The sequence below is a fragment of the Melanotaenia boesemani genome, chromosome 15 (assembly GCF_017639745.1).
Source record: "Melanotaenia boesemani isolate fMelBoe1 chromosome 15, fMelBoe1.pri, whole genome shotgun sequence".
Lineage (NCBI taxonomy): Eukaryota > Metazoa > Chordata > Actinopteri > Atheriniformes > Melanotaeniidae > Melanotaenia > Melanotaenia boesemani.
The window spans coordinates 17,905,120-17,927,174 of record NC_055696.1 but is presented as its reverse complement, the minus strand read 5'-3'; the positions used below and the strand labels follow the sequence as shown (position 1 = coordinate 17,927,174).

General features: G+C 37.2%; 1 protein-coding gene across 1 annotated transcript in view; it reads left to right on the top strand.

Annotated features, from left to right (window-relative positions):
• The window catches only part of fstl4 (follistatin-like 4), a 214,365-nt gene that overhangs the window by 179,970 nt on the left and 12,340 nt on the right, over nucleotides 1–22,055 (top strand). The window contains exons 7-13 of the mRNA XM_042009266.1: nucleotides 572–738; nucleotides 4,331–4,451; nucleotides 9,275–9,436; nucleotides 13,503–13,637; nucleotides 15,994–16,020; nucleotides 17,163–17,281; nucleotides 19,288–19,437. Coding sequence (XP_041865200.1) covers nucleotides 572–738; nucleotides 4,331–4,451; nucleotides 9,275–9,436; nucleotides 13,503–13,637; nucleotides 15,994–16,020; nucleotides 17,163–17,281; nucleotides 19,288–19,437 — 881 coding nt within the window. The remainder of the gene's footprint in view (nucleotides 1–571; nucleotides 739–4,330; nucleotides 4,452–9,274; nucleotides 9,437–13,502; nucleotides 13,638–15,993; nucleotides 16,021–17,162; nucleotides 17,282–19,287; nucleotides 19,438–22,055) is intronic.

Below are 22,055 nucleotides of genomic sequence, written 5' to 3'. Positions count from 1 at the left end.
AGCTGCAGTACATAAAGCCGTTTATTAGATTGTCTGGTTTGACTCAATGTAAATGACATTTATTTTCTCAGTGCAACCTATACTCCTTAAATAAAGGTACAAAAACATAACTGGTTCTGCAGATTTTATAGCTAATTGCATATCCTGGTGACAGATATTATTTATGGTATCATGGGAACCGGTGAAGAATAATTCTTAATTTCCTGTAAAGGGGAATTGAATTGGATGGCCATTTCAATGATCATACATTTTCCTTAATGATATTTGATGATATTAAATGATATTTGGCTTGCTGTGGTGCTTTGTCATCCTGAATATCCTTCTCCACCATACAGCTAGTTATCCTCCCCTCTCCACCAGGAATCCATTGCATACTTAAAAGTGTATTAGGCTTGGCTACAGTTCTACCACATCAGCAGACTCATTTAGATCTGTTTTTCTTAATTACACTTTCTTAATACCTTTTTTTCTGTCTTCTCATATTTTCTTAATTTTTCTCTCTTACCCTTGCCTCTTTCATCTATCCTTTGTCCACCATCAATCTTTTCCCTTCATACTCTCACACTAACAGAGGTTGTTCAACTGAGCCTGGCAGATGACCAGCGAATCAGCATCTCCACGGTAACAGTGGGGCTTAGTGCTGTCCTAACATGTGCCATCCAGGGGACATTGCGACCACCAATTATCTGGAAGAGGAACGGCATCATATTGAACTTCCTGGACCTGGAGGATATCAACGTGAGTACATGTTGTTATTGCTTCCATCATGGCTGGTGGATGTGACAGTGGTGCTTGAGTTCATAGTAAAAGTTACAGATACAGGATGTTTTTCCCTGTTTCTTTCCACATCAGTTGCTTTAGATTTGAATGGAAAAACAGAAGGAATCCACCAACCACAGCATCACTTCTTATATACAATCAGCTGAATTAGTTATGGGGCAAAAACGCTTCATAACAACTAAAGTTTGGGTTTCTGTCGGGTTGTCTTGGAGTGTTAGTGGTTTCCTTTTGTTTTTCCATCCAAATTCAAAGCAAGTAAGCTGTCAGTGTTATGTGTGATACTTAATGTTGCACAAGTAAAGAAACATGGAATAGAGCAATGGCACAATAAGTTGTATTTTTAAAAGTACTTTTTTTCCTCTGTACATCAGCCAAAAGAAAAGAAACTAACCATGAAGAACAAGCAGAAAGCTAAATACGCATTCCAAAGAAAAATAAAAAAACGAAGTAGCAGCCAAGAAAAGGATTCAAAGAAAGAAGCAGCGCTTCTCTGAGCCCCTCCATGAAACACTACAATTAATGTTAGCTCAGTGCCTAATGAACTATGCAAGCATGCTCCTGTTTGGACACATCTGAGCAGGTGACAGCACAGCAGCAGCTTTTGCTTTATCCACCAGTAGATCACGGTTCACTAATTGCATGTTAATGAGCAGCCTTGTTGGTCTGCTGTGGTGATGAGCCGATAAACAATGTCAAGTGTTAAGGTGGAGACTGGAGGAGAGGTGATGGCAGCAGAGGTCCCTCAGGCCCTTGACCGCACATAATGGATTTCCACAGAGCTTACTGATCTAAGAAGATGAGAGAGAGAGGAGTACCTGCTGTGTTCGACTTTCTTTTCATTCTGTTAAATCAAAGAACAAACTAAGAAACGACTAAATTAATGGCAGAGATAACCTTAGCACTCTGCAGTGTGTGGCTAGCTTCTTTGATGTACTGGATATCACTAAGAAGAAAATAGAAATACAGCACATTACAAGTTGTATTCAAAGTTTTTGGAGCAGTTTTGTCAATTTAGTGAAGTTGGACAGCTGAAATTTGCACGACTTTATATACACAACCAGTACTATTAGTGTATTTAGTAAATTACTGGGGCAATTTTATTTTACAAGTCATATAATGCACACTAAGAAAATTAATCATGCTTGTAAGTTTGATTTAAGAAATTGAGCTGTACAGTCATGTTCAGTCCAGCCATCGAGTCTGTTTAAACAGTAACATTTAAAGCAAAGTTGATCCATAATGCTGAAAAAGTTTTAATTTCATTTCATTCACTGAAGTCAATGAAAACACCACAGTGTTCCACTAAAGAAGAGTGTGTTGCACATGAGGAATAAACTCTTTCCTTCCTACTGAGATTTTTTTTTACTTGGAACAGTGTAGATCAAAGGGGTGACAGAATGAAATAAGGGAGAAGATTTTTCTCTTCTGTCCTCCCTGAGTGTCGTTTCCTTCTGCTAAACCGAGCTGAATGGAGACGAGATTGTTTGCAGAAGTTTCATTTGACAGCGACTGAGGTTTTCCTTCGCGCTACCCATGCCCTCTAACCTGAGGACTTCAGCCTCAGTTATGACCATTCTGTCTGCAGCCACCTCTTCTGCACGTCTTCTGTCATACTTTTTTTCCCCCCTTTTGCAATTATTAACTTTAAGTCAGAAAACTGGACTTTTTATACTCTGAATTGAGCCATGTTCTGCAAGTTGTAACTGTGGAGGTATATAAACTATGCACAAAAAGTAAGGAAATGAGTGTTTGATGGATTATTTCTTTTTTTCAATAAATCTTATACTGCTGGAAAGTCAGTTGATTTCCTTTTTAAATGGTGCCACATTTACAAGGAAAATGCATTTGTGGGATGAACAACAATGTTGAGTCCTGTGGGTTGTGCTCATGGGAAAATAAGTTGTCTGGCATTGACAAAGATTTGGCATGTTTTTATGGGTGCAACCTTCATACTCTACTGTAGGTCATCCCATAAGTCTGTTTTTCTTACAAATATGGCAAAATTTAACTGATAAATTAACAGGCTTTACAATAAGGTTTGTTGCTAAGATGCATTTTTTTCAACCAATGACAAATTCTTTTACTTTTTCTGCTAAGTGTATATGAAGTTGTATAATTAAAAACAAAGTTTAATTACAAGAAGACGACATATAGTCATATAACGACAAATGTGGATTAGCCAACGTAGCTAATGGAGATGGAAAACATATATGGGAAAAAAACTTTAATGAGCAATGTCATTCTTATGTTACAAAAATCTCATCACAGTTAAAGCTTGTTAAATGTTTAAATATAAAAACATATACTTACTCTATCAGTAGATTTATGTGTAATCTAAAAGAAATAAGATGACTGTTTAAAAAAGAAGGTTTATGTGGGACGTTGCTTTAATTTGTCAGCTAAAAGGAATGACTTCAGAAATGGCTTAAGTTTCATGCAGAAAAACCAACTCTTATTTGCCATTATGCAACCACATACAGTATTTTCCAATTAATATTACAAAAAAAAAAGCATCTTTTTCCCATCTAAGCATCTATTGATCATCAAAACTTTCACAAATTATGAGATGCTCTGAAAAATTATGTTTTTGTGGCCAAACTCTCCCTTCTTTTTTTTCTTTTTCTTCTCTAAAATCACTCATATTACTCCAATCTCCAGTTAATCTGAGCAGATGAAAACAATGATTAACAATCACGGCTTCTGCCCTGTTACATTAGAGTCAAGCACAGAAAAACAGAACAGCGAGCATGTTCATGTTGTCATGCTTTACTTGTCTAAGTAACCCAGTCGTTTTTAACTGTCCTTGCCAGTGTAGTCATCGCTCACATTAATTGTAAATTCTGAACTTTGACTGCCTAAGCTTGCCTATCTGTCTTACAAGCGAATAATTTTGCATTTGTCCTGTCACAAAGAGACTCCCAGTCAGGTCACATTCATTTTTAGAGCCTTCAGGAAATACAGCTGCTGTTTTTGTGGTTTAAATGTCATGACAAAGCTGCATCAGGACTTGAGCTTTGCCACTTGACGGGACAGCAACTATTTAATGCCTTAATCCACCCTAAGCTGTGGCTGGAACCCCCCCCAGTGATTGCTGCATGCTGCACCATCAACAACCAGCTCCATTCATCAACCTAATGGGCTTTATATTTTTAACCCTTGCCATTTATCAGGCTGAGGCAGTGTGGTGAGGGGAGTGAGGAGGATCAAATTCCCCAATGCCAGCCTCAGCTCAACGGGGAAACCGTTGATTCATGGTCTCTCTTCCTTTTCCCATCACTCTTTTTCTCTCCTGTCTCATCCCATCATTCCCTGCTGTTGTGTGCCTCCTCTCTGCTCTCTGAGTATTGTTATGTATTCTATCAAGCTACTTCCATTTTACGCTCATTCCCTGTGGATGTTTTCTGCACCACATTCTTTACCAGTATTTCCACTTCTGCACCTCCTGTTCTTCTTTTCTTGTTCATTTTCACACCTCCTCTCACTTCCTTTCACCCCTCGTCTCTTCTTTCTTTACATAATGCGCCTCTTCTATCTCTTTGCTGTATTACAGGACTTTGGGGATGATGGCTCCCTGTACATCACCAAGGTGACAACAATCCACATGGGAAACTACAGTTGCCATGCCTACGGCTATGAAAACCTCTATCAGACGCATGTTCTCCAGGTGAATGGTCAGTAGTGGTTCATTTCTTACTTAAAGTGGAAAAGTATTAAAAATACTTTAGTTTTTTGTCTGTGATGCTCCTTTGGTTCCTCAGTCACAGTTTTATTCGTTTTTATCTAACACAATAAACATGTCAATACTGCAACTGTTTTAGGTACAATAAATGTTTTAATCAGGAGAAATGGCCAAAGTTAAGACCATTGAGGACCTGGCTGTGGTCACATGCAGCTGGATGCTTTATCCCTGCTTAAACCAGCTACTGATCTGACCTGTGATAAGCCTGCACTGGCAAATGAGTGGCTAGAGGTGACTGATTACTCTTTCTTCACACCACCAGTCGAAGTAATGGAGTTACATCTTTTTTGTTTGTTTGTATAACCATGAGGTCAAATATGTCTTTAGTAGGAGCAGGGGGCAAAGCTAGAGGGTTAGCCAGGGTAGCACCTCTGAAATCTCATTGGACACCCCAGGTGCCACCTCAGGTGACTGACAGGTCAGTGGAGGAGGGTATCAGAAATGCTTTTCCAGGCATGCATGGACACAAGTCTGAAGTAAATTTTAAAGTGATCCCCTAATAAAAAGAGCATTTAACTTCTGCAGCTCATTCAAAACGCTGCTGCTAGAGTTTTAACCAGGACTAAGAGATCTGAACACATCACACCAGTTTTGAAATCTTTACACTGGCTTCCAGTCAGTCACAGAATAGATTTTAAAACCCTTCTGATTGTTTACAAATCCCTGAATGGTTTAGGCCCAGAATACATCTGTGATATGTTCAGAGAATATAAACCTAGCAGAGCTTTTAGATCCAAAGACTCTGGTCAACTAGTCCAGACCGGAGTCCAGATTAAACATGGAGAAGCAGCATTTAGCTGTTATGCTGCAAACAAGTGGAACAAACTGCCAGTGGAGATTAAACTTTCACCAAATGTAGACATTTTTAAATCCAGGTTAAAAACATTTCTTTTCTCATGTGTCTATGCATGAAATCTGCATGTTAACTTTTTAACTTATCTTGCTTTTAATCATTTTAATGTAATTTATTATTTTATTGTGATTATATGTTGATGCCTTTTACTATTTCAAAATATCTGTAATGCCTTTGTTTTATGTAAAGCACTTTGAATTGTCCTGTACATGAAATGTGCTGTACAAATAAACTGCCTTGCCTTGCCTAATATTTCATACTTTAAAAATATTAACATTTTGTTGCACATTTCTAAAAGATATTGTGTTCCTCTGCATGTCTGCTAATGTTATGTAAAGCTATTAACCTGATATTAGCATAAAGCTACATAGAAGTGCTAATTTAATTATATGGTAGCACTCGATTAGTTTGAAGATAATGTGGAGAAACCATTTCATATTTAGTTTTTAGTGAGTGTATTTAAAGATGTCACATCAATTCAGATGATCAAGATTTTTACATCGAAGCTGAAAATTAACTAAAAGAATTATAAGAGTACCTCAGAATCTAAGTTACTTAGTGTCGACGAAGCTAGAGCTACACAATCCAGTTTTGTTTGAGAGGCTGCTTGTCAATTTTAAATTAAGCTATGGCATGATTTTTTGAAGAAATATGGCCTCTGACCAGTCTTATTTAGTACAGAAAGATATAAGCATAAAAAGAAATTGAGATATGTCAATCATCATCTGGCCTGCGTAGAGACATCCGAATTAATTGTGATCAAACAAGCAATAAGAGAAATACCAATACAATCTAGTATAAAAACAGGTGAGATGTAACAGATCTTGCTTATTGAACGCTTAATTTTGTTCAGCTGAAATGCTAGCCCACAACAAAAGAAGGTTAAGACCAGAGTTCAAATATTTGGTCTAGACAAATATATGATCTGTGTGAGGGGCTTTAAATTGGTTTCACCTTCATATTTGGCTCTGATTTGTATTCTTCTAGTCTTCTGTGAAAGAAGGACAATTTAGTTTACAGTTTTCAAATTCATGTTGATCCTCCTTAACCTTTAAACCTTTACAGCATCATCTAATAAGCTAGAAATGAAATGTGATTGCATGAAGCATATTTTGTTGATTTGGTGGAGATAATAAACACTGCTTCTACTTAAGCTTAAACACACACACTATCCAGTATACCGATCAGCTACTGACTCACTTATTCCTGCTTCCTTCAGACTCAGGAGTTCTTATTTTCTATCTTGCCACAAAAATTCCAGGAAGAAATTTGACATAATAAATAATAGAAATGATTTAGTCCTTTTACGTTAAGGTGTGATTTTCTGGCCTTGTTTGCAGCTATTAACTGATAAGAAATACAGCTGAATTTTAGACCTCAAATGACCATTAATGATGTGAAGGATGTCATGCAGAACAGAAGAGGGCAAGTTGTGAAAACAGGCCAAATGTTTTTTGTTTTTTTTTTGTTTTGTTTTGGTATTGACACTTTTTCAAATTAGATAGGGCGAAGTGAGATAAGGTGGAAAGAAGTGGAGCCAAGGGCCACATTATACTAAGTGGGCGGTTTGCATCCCAGTGTGCTATTAAAGCAATAGCATCTTTCTATGCTGGGCTGAGTGGAATGACAATGCTGCAGCTTCAGCATAGCATAAGTCCCCATAGTTGCAGTACAGTACTCTTGTCTGTGGTGTTGTAGTACCCCAGGGTGTGCTAATGCTGTTCAAAAATGAGTTACCAATACAAAGTAAACACATAAAAATAAATGGAAGAAAGAGAGTTTTTGATTGTAAAACAGAACAGTTGCTTGAACAGTGTATTCACACAGGGAGGCACTAGAAGTCACCACATGTGGTACGTTGTTTCCCTGTGTGCATATGTTTGATGCAGAAAAAATGTCTCGTTTTTGCTTGTTTTTAATACATGGGTTGACACATTAATTTGAGGTATATATAGTTATAAAGCAGGAGTAGAAGCTGGAACAAAAAGTCCCTACTGCAAAGATCAACAAGCTAACAAAAAAGGTATAAAAACTGGTTTCATCTTTGACAGTGGATTGTTTTTTTCTAAATGCATCATGCTGGTTTGTTGAGGTAATGGCTGGCAGACACTGTCAGTGTAGTAGGTTAAAAAGAATAAAAATTTCCCTCTGAAAGTGAAGCATAAATATGATGTTGGGCAACAAAGGAAAATATTGTGCTTTATTAAGCACAGTCATCCCTCATTTTTACCTAGTGCTGCCAGAAAAGTAGAAAACAGATGGAGTAACTTATTGAAATGTGTGCAACTATTAATGGAAGCACATAAGGTAATACCAGACCGTGTACAATTCTAACAAGCTTAAGTCAATAATAGTAAGAACATCTTTTTTCTTCAACACAGCCTGAACTTTTGTAGACAAGTTTTATAGTAATTTCTTTAAGTAGTCTTCAGGAATAGTTCTCCAGGCTTCTTGGAGGACATTTAAATGATCCTCTTCAGATTTTTGCTGTACTTTGTTCTGTTCTTGGTCAGGATGATCTCACACTCCATAAGATCCGTAAGATCTGTTACCACAGATTGTTTTCTGTCCAGTTCTTGTCACATTTGGCATACCTCAGCCCTTTTCTCCCTTTCTCCTTCCTTAACAATTGGTTGTTGACAACCCTTATTCCATGGAGACCATGTCTGAGGAGGCTTCAGTAAACAGAACTCAGGTCCTGTGTCAGGTCTTTGCTGGAGTTTTTTTTTTTTTTTTTTTTTTTTTTTTTTTGCTTAAGGACATCACTTTTACACACATCACTGTTTATGTGCTGGAAATAGTCTTTTGCACCTGCCACTTCTTTTGTCCCTCTGCTTGTCTAGTTTCCAAAATATTTAAGAGCAAACTGCACAACATGCTGACATATGACAAGATTTCAGATAATCACTCTTATTGGTGTAGAAATACTACTTAATGCCCATCAAACTGTTATATTTTGGTATTTTTTGTGGATGCAACAAAAGAAATTGGACCAAATTATATGTCTTTGCGACAGGCTGCTGGTGACAAAGTGTCTACAGTTTCTATTTTAATGGATACTTTGCCAAGTTGTCTGTTATATGTAGACACAACACTGATCCATCCCTTGACTTTAGATCTTGTAAATGCTTTAATGTGCTGTTAAAAATAATAATAATAATAATTCCTCTGAAAATAGACAGATACAAAGACTGGAGTGAACATGAATAAACTTTATGAAATATTCAGAAAGTAAGAAGACCACTTTGATGAAAAATAAATAAATAAAAAAATAAATAAATTTGGCAACTTACAAGCAAAATGAAAAATAGCTGTGAAACAATAATACAAATAACACTGAATACTTTACTAATAGCAATAAATAAATTAAAATAAATCTCAAACTGGTCATAGAAGGAAAACAGAAAATCCAGAGAGAGAAAAAAAACAAACAACAGATGCAATGAGCAAAAATACTGTATATATGTTTTAATTAAGGAAGAAGGTCACAGAGATAGTCCATTAGGATGCGGCAGCTGTTCCAAGTTTGAGAATGCCAGCATCAAAATCCATGAACTACATCTTACCTGATCATGTTAACTATTACCTCATATTTTATTTTCTCTCAATTCCTCTGTATTCATTCACAGCTGTTTCCCCAGAGGAGGTGGTAAGTGGCAAATACGTCCAACATCTATTTCATGCAGGACTAGAGCTGCAACAAAAGAGCCCCAGAGCTCTTGGATCCCTGTTATTTGTGAATATATTCCATGCTGGGGTGAGACAAATTCCCCTCTGCCTACTACATGTGTGGGTGTTTGTGTTAGATCCCCCCTGGAATTACTGTCTACCATGAAACAGTGCATAATTATGTTTTCACTTGTCCCTCTCCTCTCTCCTTGTATTTGTGTTTATGTGTCCAGTCCCTCCAGTGATCCTGGTCTACCCAGAGACGCAGGCCCAGGAGCCCGGTGTTTCTGCCAGCCTTCACTGCCATGCTGATGGCATCCCAAATCCCAAACTTCTCTGGCTGAAGAATGGCATGGATCTGCAGACTAGTTCCTCTAAACAGCTTTCTCTCATAGGTGTGGAGTTTTGGAAAGATTTGGTGTTTGAACACATAGTCAGTCACACCTCTCCGATGCAGTGTTTCTAATCTGTGAAGTGGTACATATCAACAGAAATGCACAAATCTTTATTTACCAAGAAACCAAATGACTTGTAGCGATGAAACAAAACAGAGTCTCTGTTAAAGTATTGACAAACACACTTTATAGCTGTGCTATTGCTGCGTGTTTACCATTGATTTTCATTTCCATGTAAGGATGATGAAATTGAGATTGCAGTCACCCTCTTTAACTGTCTCCATTTGCTCTAAAGACAATGTCAACATAGTTGCTCTGCAAAGTAAATGAGAATAGAAAAGGTTCGAACAATAACGCATGGTAGAAAATAGCATCTGCTAATCTGATTTAGAATCTTCTTCTTTTATATATGTATATATATATATATATATATATAATGCAATCTTTCACAGGGAAGCAGCAGAATTGAGCACTACTTTCCATTTTCAAGGCCTAGCTCTCATTAAATGAGAGTTTATTGACAGAGTGTGGGTGATTACCTATGCTAATAACTTGTTATCAACACTTAGACAGTCAACCAAGGGAGGTTCTGCAAGGTTCACCAACACGTAAACACTGCAGTGGCTACAGATTTAGACTTACCAAGTAATGTGAAAAATAGTAAGGGTGAAGGGCCTACTTACAGAAACAATTTGTACTTTACTTCACCTAGAGCTTCAGGAGAGCTAAAAGAAGCAGATAAAGTAGTGCAGATTTCTGCTTTTTCTAACCTCAAAAGGGATTGAAACACAGACGGGAGGTACTTCATGATCTCATTTACACATACAGGTAAAATAATACAGATTGTTTATGTTTTTATCTTAAATATCTGCAGTCTGAAAAAGATAGAGTACTTAAAGTCAATAGTGGAAGTGACTGTGAGCCCCAGCTGAGCAATAAAAATGAATTTCTGTAGCTGAGTGAATGAGAACATGTGGAGCTGTCCATTGTGCTGAAACCACTTCAGCCTGCTGGAGGTCTCCGCTTGATATTCAATGTTGCTTAGTTTGCTATAAAGCAGCTCAAATCCAAATATCATTAAGTGAGTATACTTACCGGTGTTTTAGACACAATAATTTCCTGGAGGGGAGGGTTATTACAAATTAAGCTTTTGAGTTTAATCATTTCTTAGTCTTAAGTCTGGGTCCCCAAACTGTAGAGTAATATAAAAATGCAGACTGGATTCTGATTTTAAACATTTAAGATACCAAAAACTAATGATTCTTCTAGCTTATTTAGTACAGTGTGCCCTTAGATAGCACGTTTAAAGTTGGACTGCTGGTATTTGACAGATTTTTTTTTTCACTCAGGTGAAAGTTAGTCCAATGTTGACTCTTATGTACCTTTATCTCTTTCGTTTCCTCACTTCCTCTGATAATGTCTTCTTGGGTTTCTTTGCCAAACGTGGTGTTCAAGATATGCCACTGTGTTGATAGCTAGTTGTTAGCTTGAAAGTGATGTAAAGCAAAATGCTGTTTAAAGCGATACGCCCAGATAGGAAAAAAAATGTGAAGTGCAACTTATCATGGTAAAAAGAATAAAGAGGTGAAAACAGTTTAAAAACAAACGAAAAAAAAACTTTAAATTGGCAAAAGATAACCTAAAAATTTTACTTCTTAGTAAGTATAAATGAGAAGTTTGAGATCTTTTTGATGTGCAACCTGATCACAGCATTTCAACTGTTTGCTAATATCTGTATTCTGCAGGACGATGAAATTATAAATATTCTAGTATTTAAGAAAAAGATAGAATCAAATACAGTTTTGAGTGGAATAAGTAAAAAATGAAAGGAGAAGAAATGTAGCCTAAAAGAGACTAAGGGGAGGATAATGTGAATATTGGATGTTACAGAGGCTGTTTGTTTCCATCATGTCTTTCATCAGAAAAGGATGAGAACTGAAGCCGTCTTTAATGTTTTCCCTACACAACATGACTTGTGAGAGCTCCACTGTCGCTCATACACATCATGTGATCTATGTAGTGCTACAGAAAGGATCAGAGTGCATCTGTACAGTACATCATTCATCTGGAAGCTACTCTAAACTTCAGAGTTCACCTTTGATGCTGATCTTTTGAGTTTCAGTACAATCAGCATCACCTGTCACCAAAGCCAAAGCAACGTAAGGAAAACAATGCAGAATTGTATATCAACAAAATATAACTGTAGCTTACTTCGATGATAATTTGTCAGAGCCACTTTGTTTGTGTGCCTTATGATGAAGACACACCCTTGAGCCCTTCAAGCTGTTTTTTTTTTTCAAAGACGCTTGTACCATGACAAAAACAGTTTCAGGTTTTGTTGGTTTAAGTTGAGTTTATTCAAGGAAATAACTATATATTATATAATGTATATAATGCTAAAATATTTGGCTCTGTAAGAATCAGGTGATAAATGGTGTCCTTATTAGAAAAAAGTCTATTTATATGTTGCATCAGTTCAGCTGTGTGCATGTTACTTCATGTAGTTTAGTCAGACACTGCAGCTGGAGATGAATTTACAGATGTGTAGTCTGGACTCTGATCTGAACTAGTTCACCTGCTAGATTTATATTCTCTGAGCAAATCACAGATGTATTCTAGACCTAAACTGTTCTGGGATTTGTAAATGATCAGTAGGGTTTTCAGATCTATTCTATGACTGACTGGAAACCTCTGTAAATATTTTTAAACTGCTGATGTTTTTAGATATCTTAGCTCTGGTTTAACCTCTAGCAGCAGGGTTCTGGATGACCTACAGATGCTTCTTTCAATTCTTTTGATGCTTTTTAGTTGGTAAAAAGTTGTTTGGTGACAGCTTTGATGTAGCTGTTTAAAGTCAGGGTTATAAACTTGGTCGGTGATTAGGGGTAACAATCAAATGAGCAAAAGATGGGACAATCAAATAAATACCAGATGTAGTGAACAGGAAATGGACACAGAAAGGGATAAATCAACAAAATAAAACAGAAAAAGAACAGCAACAAAGGAGCAGAAAAAAACAGCAAAAACTAAACATAAACCGTAAGACCAGGGATTACCAACTCCAGACCTCTTGGGTAATAATACCAATTGGTTGTATTACATGTTGTTGTAAATCCTGATTAAACACCTTTACAACAAGGTATAACTTGTGAGAATGCTAAATGTCGGTGTACTGCCTTCCAAAAATGTGATTAAATCATGTCCAATCTCCTGTCACAGATGTATGACTGACACTTTATTGGCACCTAATTGATAGACAGAGATGTCAGAATGAGACTTTGGAGCCAGTGGTGATTCCATACCACAATAATCTGGGACTTAACTCTGTCCACTAGAATTGCAACGCCCTGACCCACAGAACCCAGTTTACCACAGACTACCTCCAGAATTTAGGAAAAATTAGAGTAGTCTGTTGCAAGACTTCAACCTAATTGAACACTTGTGGGATCAGATTGTGTGAGCTGTATGTGTGACACACACAACTACGCTGTTTGACCTTCAACAACTAATGACTGAGGTCCCTGACAGTGTAAAATGAATAGTGTAAAAATGGCCAAAACATGTTGTTTTTTTACACCAAAGTGCAATCATCCAATCCACCAAGCATCTCAAAAGAAGAAAGAGAAAATGAGAATATTGCAGTGGAATTTGACACATCTTTGGGGGAATATTGACACATTTAGCTATGCCGCTTGTCCCACAAAAGCACCATCCTTATAAATTATACCTCTTGATAAAGGTGGCTAATCAGACTTTCCAACAATGTATAATACCAACAGGTATTATTTAACTGTAGAAATAATCACCCACAAACAAACTTCCTTACTTTTTGTTATAAGTTTATGTTTGTATCCATATATCCTTCTTTCCAACATCTCTAAGTTTTTGTTAATCTAGTCCAAACATTTGAAAAGTTTCAGACTGATGACTGCCCTCACTAACCCAACTGAATTAGAACATAAAAACAGCTTTTGACTTTTATATTGTTTCCTTTCTCCATATTAAAATAGTTAATTAGGACACTGACACTGGTAATGTGTCTTTTCCTTGTTGCTTCTCTTTGCAGCGAATGGTAGTGAGCTCTTTATTGGCAGTGTGCGGTACGAGGATACCGGGGCCTACACCTGCATCGCCAAGAATGAGGTGGGAGTGGACGAGGACATCTCTTCTCTCTTTGTTGAAGATTCAGCCAAAAAGACCCGTAAGCCTTACAGTGTCACATTTTGCTGTTTTTTTTTTTTGTTTGTTTTTTTTAATTTGCTGTACAAAACACAATAATTTCTGATATCTGTGTAAGAGATTATTTCAGAAACATGTTTTGATTTTGCATTCTGACATAAATCTTAACGGCTGTAAATATAAAAGTGATGAAGCGGAGTAACAGTGGCAGTTTCAGTCCTGCATCAGTGGCTGTAGAAAATTCTGTCTTTTTTTTTTTTTCCTTTTTCTTTTTAAAGGGACAGTGCATATTAATATACATGTATAATATAAACATGCAGGATTAAACCAAAGCAAATTTTGATCTTTAATCCCTTGGCAGGCAAAAACAATAAAATAATAAGAATAATGATGGAAGGAGATTAAGGTGCACAATAATAAGATTAATAATTTAATTCAAAGAATAATTTATCATTGAATCTTGTGTGTTTTGGCTGCATTTGTTCCAATATAAAATCATTGTGGTTAATCATGTAGAAATCTAAACATATAAACTTGAGTCAATGCCTGCATGTTGTGATTCATTAGCAATCAGTTACAGCTGTATTGAATCAAAAATAAGTCTACTTGTTCAGCATCATGCGTGAAAAAGACAAATGACTGATATTGCAGCTGAAATGTCTCCTGTGTAGATGAGCCTTTGAAAACGATCCATGGTTTTGTATTTTTAATCCAACGAGTATTAAAGCCAATGAGCACAAAAAATAAAAATATAAATCAAACACTTCATGTCAAACACCAGAACTAATTCTTTCTGCCCTCAGATGTCATAAAAATCAAGGGAAAATAAACAACCCAGGCAGGCGTTGATAATTAGACAAACAGTGAAGCTAAAAACCATTTCTTAAAGCTTAGCTTCTTTTGTAACAATGTTTAGATCACATAAAGCTCCTGCTTTATTATTAATTGTCAAACAAAATCTTCAAAAAATAAAAACCCTTACATCGATTCTTTGAACTCCAGGCGTCCTTGTTCAGTCTGTATCCATCCTAACCTTCCTGGTTAAATCTCTACAAGCGTGGCACACCTTGAGTTTGGTCTCATTTAATCCATTTTCTCCATCAAATCTTATGAAATTTACTTGTGAACTGCTATCTTCAGGTAAAGTAGAAGCTTTATGAAGCTGAAGCTTGACTTTGACTGGGCCAAGATACTTCCATTTAACACTTAATGATGCCACTTAGTTCTTAAAGCTTTAGAATTGATTTTATATTCTTCCAGCAGGGTTGTTGTGGGTCTCTACAGACAGTTTGATATCCTTGACTTTTGGGTTTTAACCCTTAATGTCCACTCTGGCATTCGGAACCTTTTTTACATGAATATGTGCATCTGAAAGCTGACATGACACGACTGCACATGGCCTGCACAGGCACAAATAATGAGAATTTATTAAACTTTTTAAATGTTCTTTTACAAAAATGTGGTTAAATAGAAAAGTCAAGTCATGTTTTAAATGCAGACCAACACAAATATAACTGTTTTCTGAATATTTATTTTAATGAAAAAACAATAATTATAGATTTTTTTTTTTCAAAAATCTAAATAAAACACATAGATCACTTGATTTAATACAAGTTAAGGATCGTGTAGGTCTCATGTGTCACTGACTCACATGACTACCCTGTGGGTCATTCAAGCAAATGGTTCCTGTGAGTCGTTCACTGGCCTGACCAGGACTGTTTTAGTCTAAAGGTCCAGTGTGCAAATTGTTGTGAAACCTCCTTGGAGTGGGAGTCGAAGCTGCATTGTAGGTGCTGGAAAAGAGATAACTGAGGCGATACCTCCTATATGAAGGTCTGAAATATTCTCGCTGCACTGCGTTCTGTACGCAACACCACTCTGTATGTGTTTAGGTGTCTCATTCTTGGGGTGAATCAAAGTATTATGTTTGGAATTCATTCTCTAGGATAGAGTCTTAGAAACTCAAAAAGATTTTCTCCAATAAAATAAAGGAAAAGAAAAGATCACTGGCCTTTATTTAAGCTCTTAGGCTTAAATCAACCAGAATTTGTATTCTTATTACATAACTAATGATGTGGAAATCACTTGTTTTTATATTTCTTTTATATCTGGTCTTTTAAAAATTCTCATCTTCTTAAAGAGATGATGATAAGTACCTAGTAAGATTTCAATGAACATTTAATTAAAGTAAAATAAACCTTGTCTTACCTGGAGAAGACCAATGTCTTGAATCAGGAGGAAAGACGAATATGTCAAGTCACTACCAGTGAGGAATGTTTTGTAGCTGTAACATGTTGTATTTGAGATGAATTAATATGTTTCTTCCTCCCACCCTCTTTTTTTCCTCCCTCTGTTTTGCTCTACGGCTGATTCTGCAGTTGCAAACATTCTTTGGAGAGAAGAAGGTAAAACATTACAGTCATGAATATGTGTTTCTGTTCATAAGAATATGAAAGTGTAGCGAGCATGTTTTGTAGTCTTTGGAGCCTGCAGCTAATATTAACGCTACCACTGCCTAAGTTGTTAGCTTTGCTGTCCTCCAGAACCACAAAGTTGTTGTCTCTCCTCCAGCTTTTCTTCAAGTCTTGACCTCCTCCCTTTGCATCCTCGAGAAGTTTTGTGCATCCTAATCAGGTTTTGTTCACATCACCAAAGGGGGGAAACACTCCCACATAAACAGGGACAAAATGTATTTTACAAATAATAGCACAGATTCATTTTAGAGGCAGTGGGAATAAAACTGCTTGTGGTTTTCTGCAGTTTACAAATCCATTCGTTCTTTAAGCTGTAAATATTATTAACACAGAAAAGTTTTACTACTGCGCAGTAAAAACCGCTCGACTTTAGAGGCCAATAGAAATGTAATCTGTTTTTATTTTTACACCAGAGTTTAATGAAGCAAAGTGGTTTAAAATACAATACAATTTTGATTATTTGTTAATGTTTACAAGCTAATTAAAAGTGATTGTACAAAGCTGTTTGTTGCTGAGTGTGTATGCATACATTTGTCAGTGTTCTGTTAGAGACTGTATGTTTGAATATTTGGCATTTTTACCTGAGTGTAAACTGCAGACTGTTGACAATATCGAAATATTATACTGCAAAAATAGATTCAACACCCCAACTGATCAATCACTCACACAGTTATTGTCTGGGCTTGTATTCGCTAAACCACACGTGTGAGCATGTGCTTATCTCTGCACACGTGATCACATCAACCGTTTACACCAATCAGAAGAGACATACAGACAGTGCCGTTAATTTGATGCCTGTTTCTTACAGTAGGCTGAGGACATGTTGTTGACAGGGCCCTTTGTAGGCATTGTCAGAGCATCTGGCAGCCACTCACCATCCAGCCCCGCTAACATGAACGCATGCTAACGGGTGTCTTGTCGTGTTCCCTCTTGCAGGAATTGAAATTAAAATGTCCATCACAAATGTCACATTTGACAGGAGCTGGATTTATTGCAGGTTTCAATTTGTATTTGCTCCCTTTCAAGGAGCTTTTTGTCAACACTAGTCTTTTCTTTCCTGTCTTGTGTTTTAGGGCTGAGCGTGGGAAACATGTTCTATGTATTTTCTGATGAGGGTATCACCGTTCTTCAGCCAAGTGAATGTGAAATACGCAAACACATGAAGCGGACAGAGAGAATTGTTGCTACCTATGTAAGTACATACAGAAATGATTTGATGGAGGAATAGATTCAGCACCAAAAAAATAAATAAATAAAAGACTTAATCAATTTGGTTGAAATGCATGCATTCATTTCGTGTTCCAGCCCTAAGAGTATCTCTCTGACAGTCAAATGTGTTACCTAGTCTGTTGTACCACAATGCAAAACTCTGCAAGTTATAGCTCATTAATCACAGTGAGAAAACCTTCCAGCCTTGACAATCTTCATGATTTTATTTGTTCAGCCAAATCTATACTATATTAATTCCAGTCCACGGTAGCGTGGAGAGATTGCCACTAAAATCAAACCCATCTGTCCTCCTCCTCCTTCCTGATGTCACAAAGCAACTCCTCACCTCACTAAATGTAATGGAATTACTCATGTCCATTAGTCAACAGCTCGCAACAATAGAGTGCATGCGTCTATGCAACAGACCTTGGGGGTTTTAATCCCCTAGAGATCATTCATCTCGAGGAGCAAGAGGCTTTAGATGGTAGAAGTTGCTTGTTTGTTTGAGGGATTTGGTTTTTACAGAAGGGTGTAATTGTATTAGAGATCAATACAAACTCAATAAGCCATGTGTTAGCTAGTTCCTGCTATAAACAGCAGTTTCTCCACTTTGGTGAGACAGGGAGGAGGTGGACACACTTGAAACACAGTTTCTGTGTGTGTGTGGTCTTGTTTTTTTCCTGTACTTGTGAGGAGTACAAAGCAGGAACCACAAATTCAGGTAGCGAGTGAAAAGTGTTTTGCTGTAGTTGGGTTATGGTTAGGCTTTAGCATTCAGTTATGCGTGTTATTTGGGGTAAAGTATTTTATCATGTCAGCAATGAGTTGCTATGAAAGGAAAACAATATTTTGCATGAACATGAGCTAGTGAATGAGGGGCTGTGATATGTGCATTAATGCTTTGTTAGCAACGTGGTTGGGATGGGACCTGTGTGGGAGAATATTTATCTATTGATATCAAAGTGAAGTGAATCAGTTTTCTGAACTCAGACAGTGGAAACTGATTTTCTAAGAGGATCAGACAAAGTAGCTTTTAAATCATTGCATATCCCTTATTAATGAACCCATATCACTTTATCTTGTTAGTATGGTTTAAACTGATAATCCCTTTTTACACTTTAAATGATATATTAATATAAGTGCTGTTTTTAGAAGTTATATTAGTTATAAATATAAATATAAAGTAATTAAAAAAGTTAGTTTGTACGAATGGAAAACTAAGGGCACATTCACAGTAAGACTGTTTGGTCCACTTTAAATAAGCCTGGTCCACTTCCACAGATACAGTATGGTTCATTTGAAGTACGCACATGTAAACACACATACACACTCTTATGTGGACCAAAGAAGTGAACTCTGGTCTGCTTGTCTCGGCTCACTTGCAAAGTGAAGCAAACAGACCATCCAGTGAACCAAAGAGAGGACGTGATTCAGCATGTTATTTAAACATGTTTGATAGCTCACTGCCTCTCCTGCTCATACTGGGTAGCTTCTTATGAAAACCATCTTGGGTTTTAGCGGCAAAATAAAAACAGAAACCCTGAGACTGCATGAATTTGTGTTGCTCTATTGTTTACAGTAAACAAGCCAGGGATGGCCCATGGATGAGCTGTATTTTCTTCTTTCTCTTTGGTCAGTGGTCGTTTCAGGGAATAATTGGCTCCTAGTGAGCAGTTGTTGTAACTGTGTGATGTTGTCCAGGCAGTTTGGTTTGCTTGAGTAAAGCACAGTGTGAAAGCAAACCAAACCAAAGGACATTTCTCTGCATTACCTGCCCAATGAAACTGGATTATCCTGGTGTGAATGCGCCCTAGCGTATATAAAAAATTTTTTTCCTAAAAAAAGAGATATTTATATCACATGTCAATTATTAACAAAAAATACATCAAAAGAAATTAGTAAAACAATGGAAATTTAAGGGAGAGTTCAAAGGAACACGTAATGACGGCTCTTCTTCCTCTTCTTTCTTGTGTGTTGGGTTCTTTCCAGGAGGAGATGTGCCCTAAAGGTGAGGGGGTGTCACTTCAGCATTGCGTGTGGTCCTCAGCAGTCAACGTCAGGGATAAGTACATCTATGTGACCCAGCCCCTACAGAGCCGACTGCTGGTTGTCGACATCCAAGCACAGAAGGTGGTTCAGGTGGGTGGAGCAGGTTACCCTGTTGAAAGATGAGAAAACATCACTACTCTCAAATATTTATCTAAACTGGGAGCAAAACTCTGCCTCTCAGAGTAACGAGAAATCCGCATCAAACAGTAATATTGCTAGCACAACTTTTAAACTAAGTTTTCTGGTGTATTGGCTTGTAATTACTTGTTGCCTTATTAAATTATATCATGACACTACAGAAGGTCTCAACTGGCTGCACTACATGAACAATGCTGTTTTTAATGTTCCTTTGCAGGGAAGCAAAGCTCCCTCTGTTATCATGTACTCTGGTATGATCCTACCAAATGCATGGGACTCATGTCTCAGGATAAGTTCACACAAAAAGATTATCTGTCTGTTTTTGTTCCAATTTTGCCCCTTCCTGACCAAGGGTGGCAAATACCTGATTATCTCATGTCTTATAAGATTTTTCTATAAAATTACTATTTGCTCTGAGGTGTGTTGCCAGTGAAATCGTCCCGACAATCGGCTCCAAAACAGGTCATGGGCGACAATCGGAAGTATTGAACATGTTCAATATTTACGACCAAATATCTTCACATGTGAGTGTGGAAAGCCGACGACTCCTGAGTTGTGACTGTGTGGATTGTGACGTGGAACAGAATGTAGCCAATCAGAGCACGAGCTGACTGTCTCCAGTCTGTTATTTTTTTCAGTTCTGGATTTTTCTGTTAACCAGAGTCGCAAGACCACCATCATCCCCCCGTCTTGTATATCCTGTTCCATACTAGGTGTTGTGTTTTCAGGTTGTTGTTATCATAGATATCTATGTTTGTCATGGTTTTTCTTTGTTTTTCTGGCTGTTGCTATGTTTCTTCTTCTACTTTTTTGTTAGATCTCGTTTGATCACGTGAGATTTCTGGCTCAGAGGACTAGATTCTAGATGGGTTGCAATACAGTATCATTATGTGTGTGTTGTTTTGTGATCGAGTTGCAACTGCTGATATTCATGAACTGTAATAAGAAAATGAGAAGAAACCACCGCAAACTGCTTGAGTTGCAGTGGATTAATGAAAAGCTTTGCAAGTCTGTCAGTATGATACTTGAATCTTTTACAGGTCAAATTTATGACTTTGCCCATTCAGAACCCACATTTTGTACTTTTAAATCTTACATTGTGCAGTTCTACCCTGTGTGAAGGTCTTCTTAAAAACCTAAGAAAAACCTTTCATATTAAACATGTGCATTTGTTTGACAAACGCTGATGTAGCCAGTGTTAGGCTCCATATCAAATAACAACACTCTGAGATGCACTCAGTTCAGGCTGCCACACTTCTTAAAGGACCATATGCAAGGTAAAATAAATCAAAAGCACCTCAAGCGTTAGAAACAATATGGTGCCCAGGTGGGTGCTGGCTGCCTTGCCATTTATCTTGCCTGTAACGGCTGTTTAGAGACTGAATCCCTCAGGGTCCTTCCCAGGGTCAGCATCATTTATACTAAGGTGCAGGATTAGAGGAAATAGGCCTAACTCAAGGAGAAGGAGGCGGAGAAAAAGAAAGGAAAAGTGTGTGTTGAGCGAATGAGAGAGAGAGAAGGAGAGGGACAGCACACAGAGTACAAATGTCATTAGAAACCTCTTACTTGACCTTGTTATCCAGGTAGGAAAATGGGACTTAATGCATGGAGGAATTATAAAATGACAAGCCTCTGGGCTCACACATGTAAAAGACCTTCCACTCGTCCTCCAGAAGGTTATGACACCCAGAGTGACACAAAAAACCCTCAAAGCATGCAGATAGGTCTGATTTTTCTACCACTTGAGCTGGAATCTATTAAAACTTTCGGGGTATTTTGAGTCTATTCTCTGTATTCATGTTTCTTTAGTCGTCCCTTTTTCATATTTTAGTTCATTTACCAACCTGTCTCTTTTTACATAATTGTAGTCAGTTTGCATCACTAATTAGCACCTCTTTGTAGTCACGTTTTCTTTCATTTGAGATTATTTGGCACCAGTGGAAAGACCAAATTGAAAAATTGTTTCTTTTTTTCTCTCTCTCTATCTCCCTCTCTCTCTCTTTTCAGTTAAAAAAACACCCACACAATGCCTTATAACTGAAGGACAGCCTGTTGTGGAACATATATGATCAGGAAGGTGTTTCCACAGCACCTGGAGTTCTAGCCTGTGATGTATTGTGACCCACCCGCTGCCTCCCTCTCTTCTTTTACTCCATTTAATTCTGTAAAACCACTTTTTCACCCATTATTGCGCTATCTATCTGGTCCTGCTCCTGCTTTCCTGGCCTCTGTGTGCAGGGGGTTAATGCATCCTCCTTTTTTAAAGCTCCATTTTTTTATTTTTTTTTTACAAAGCACATTGATAGTGGACTTGAGAACTGGAGGAAAGATTGCATAGTGCTTGAACAAACCAAAAACTTAAGGTTTTCAATAGTAAAGTCAGAATATGGCATGTATTTTCAATGAAGAGACTAAACAGAGTTTTGGAATGTGGATAATGCAAAATCTCCATATTCATAGGGAAAAAAATAGAATTTACTGATATTCAACTCTGAGAAAACACACATTGCTTTTTTTATCGAGTATTAAAATTCAAAAACAAGATATTTGAAGTTATTTCCAACTTATTT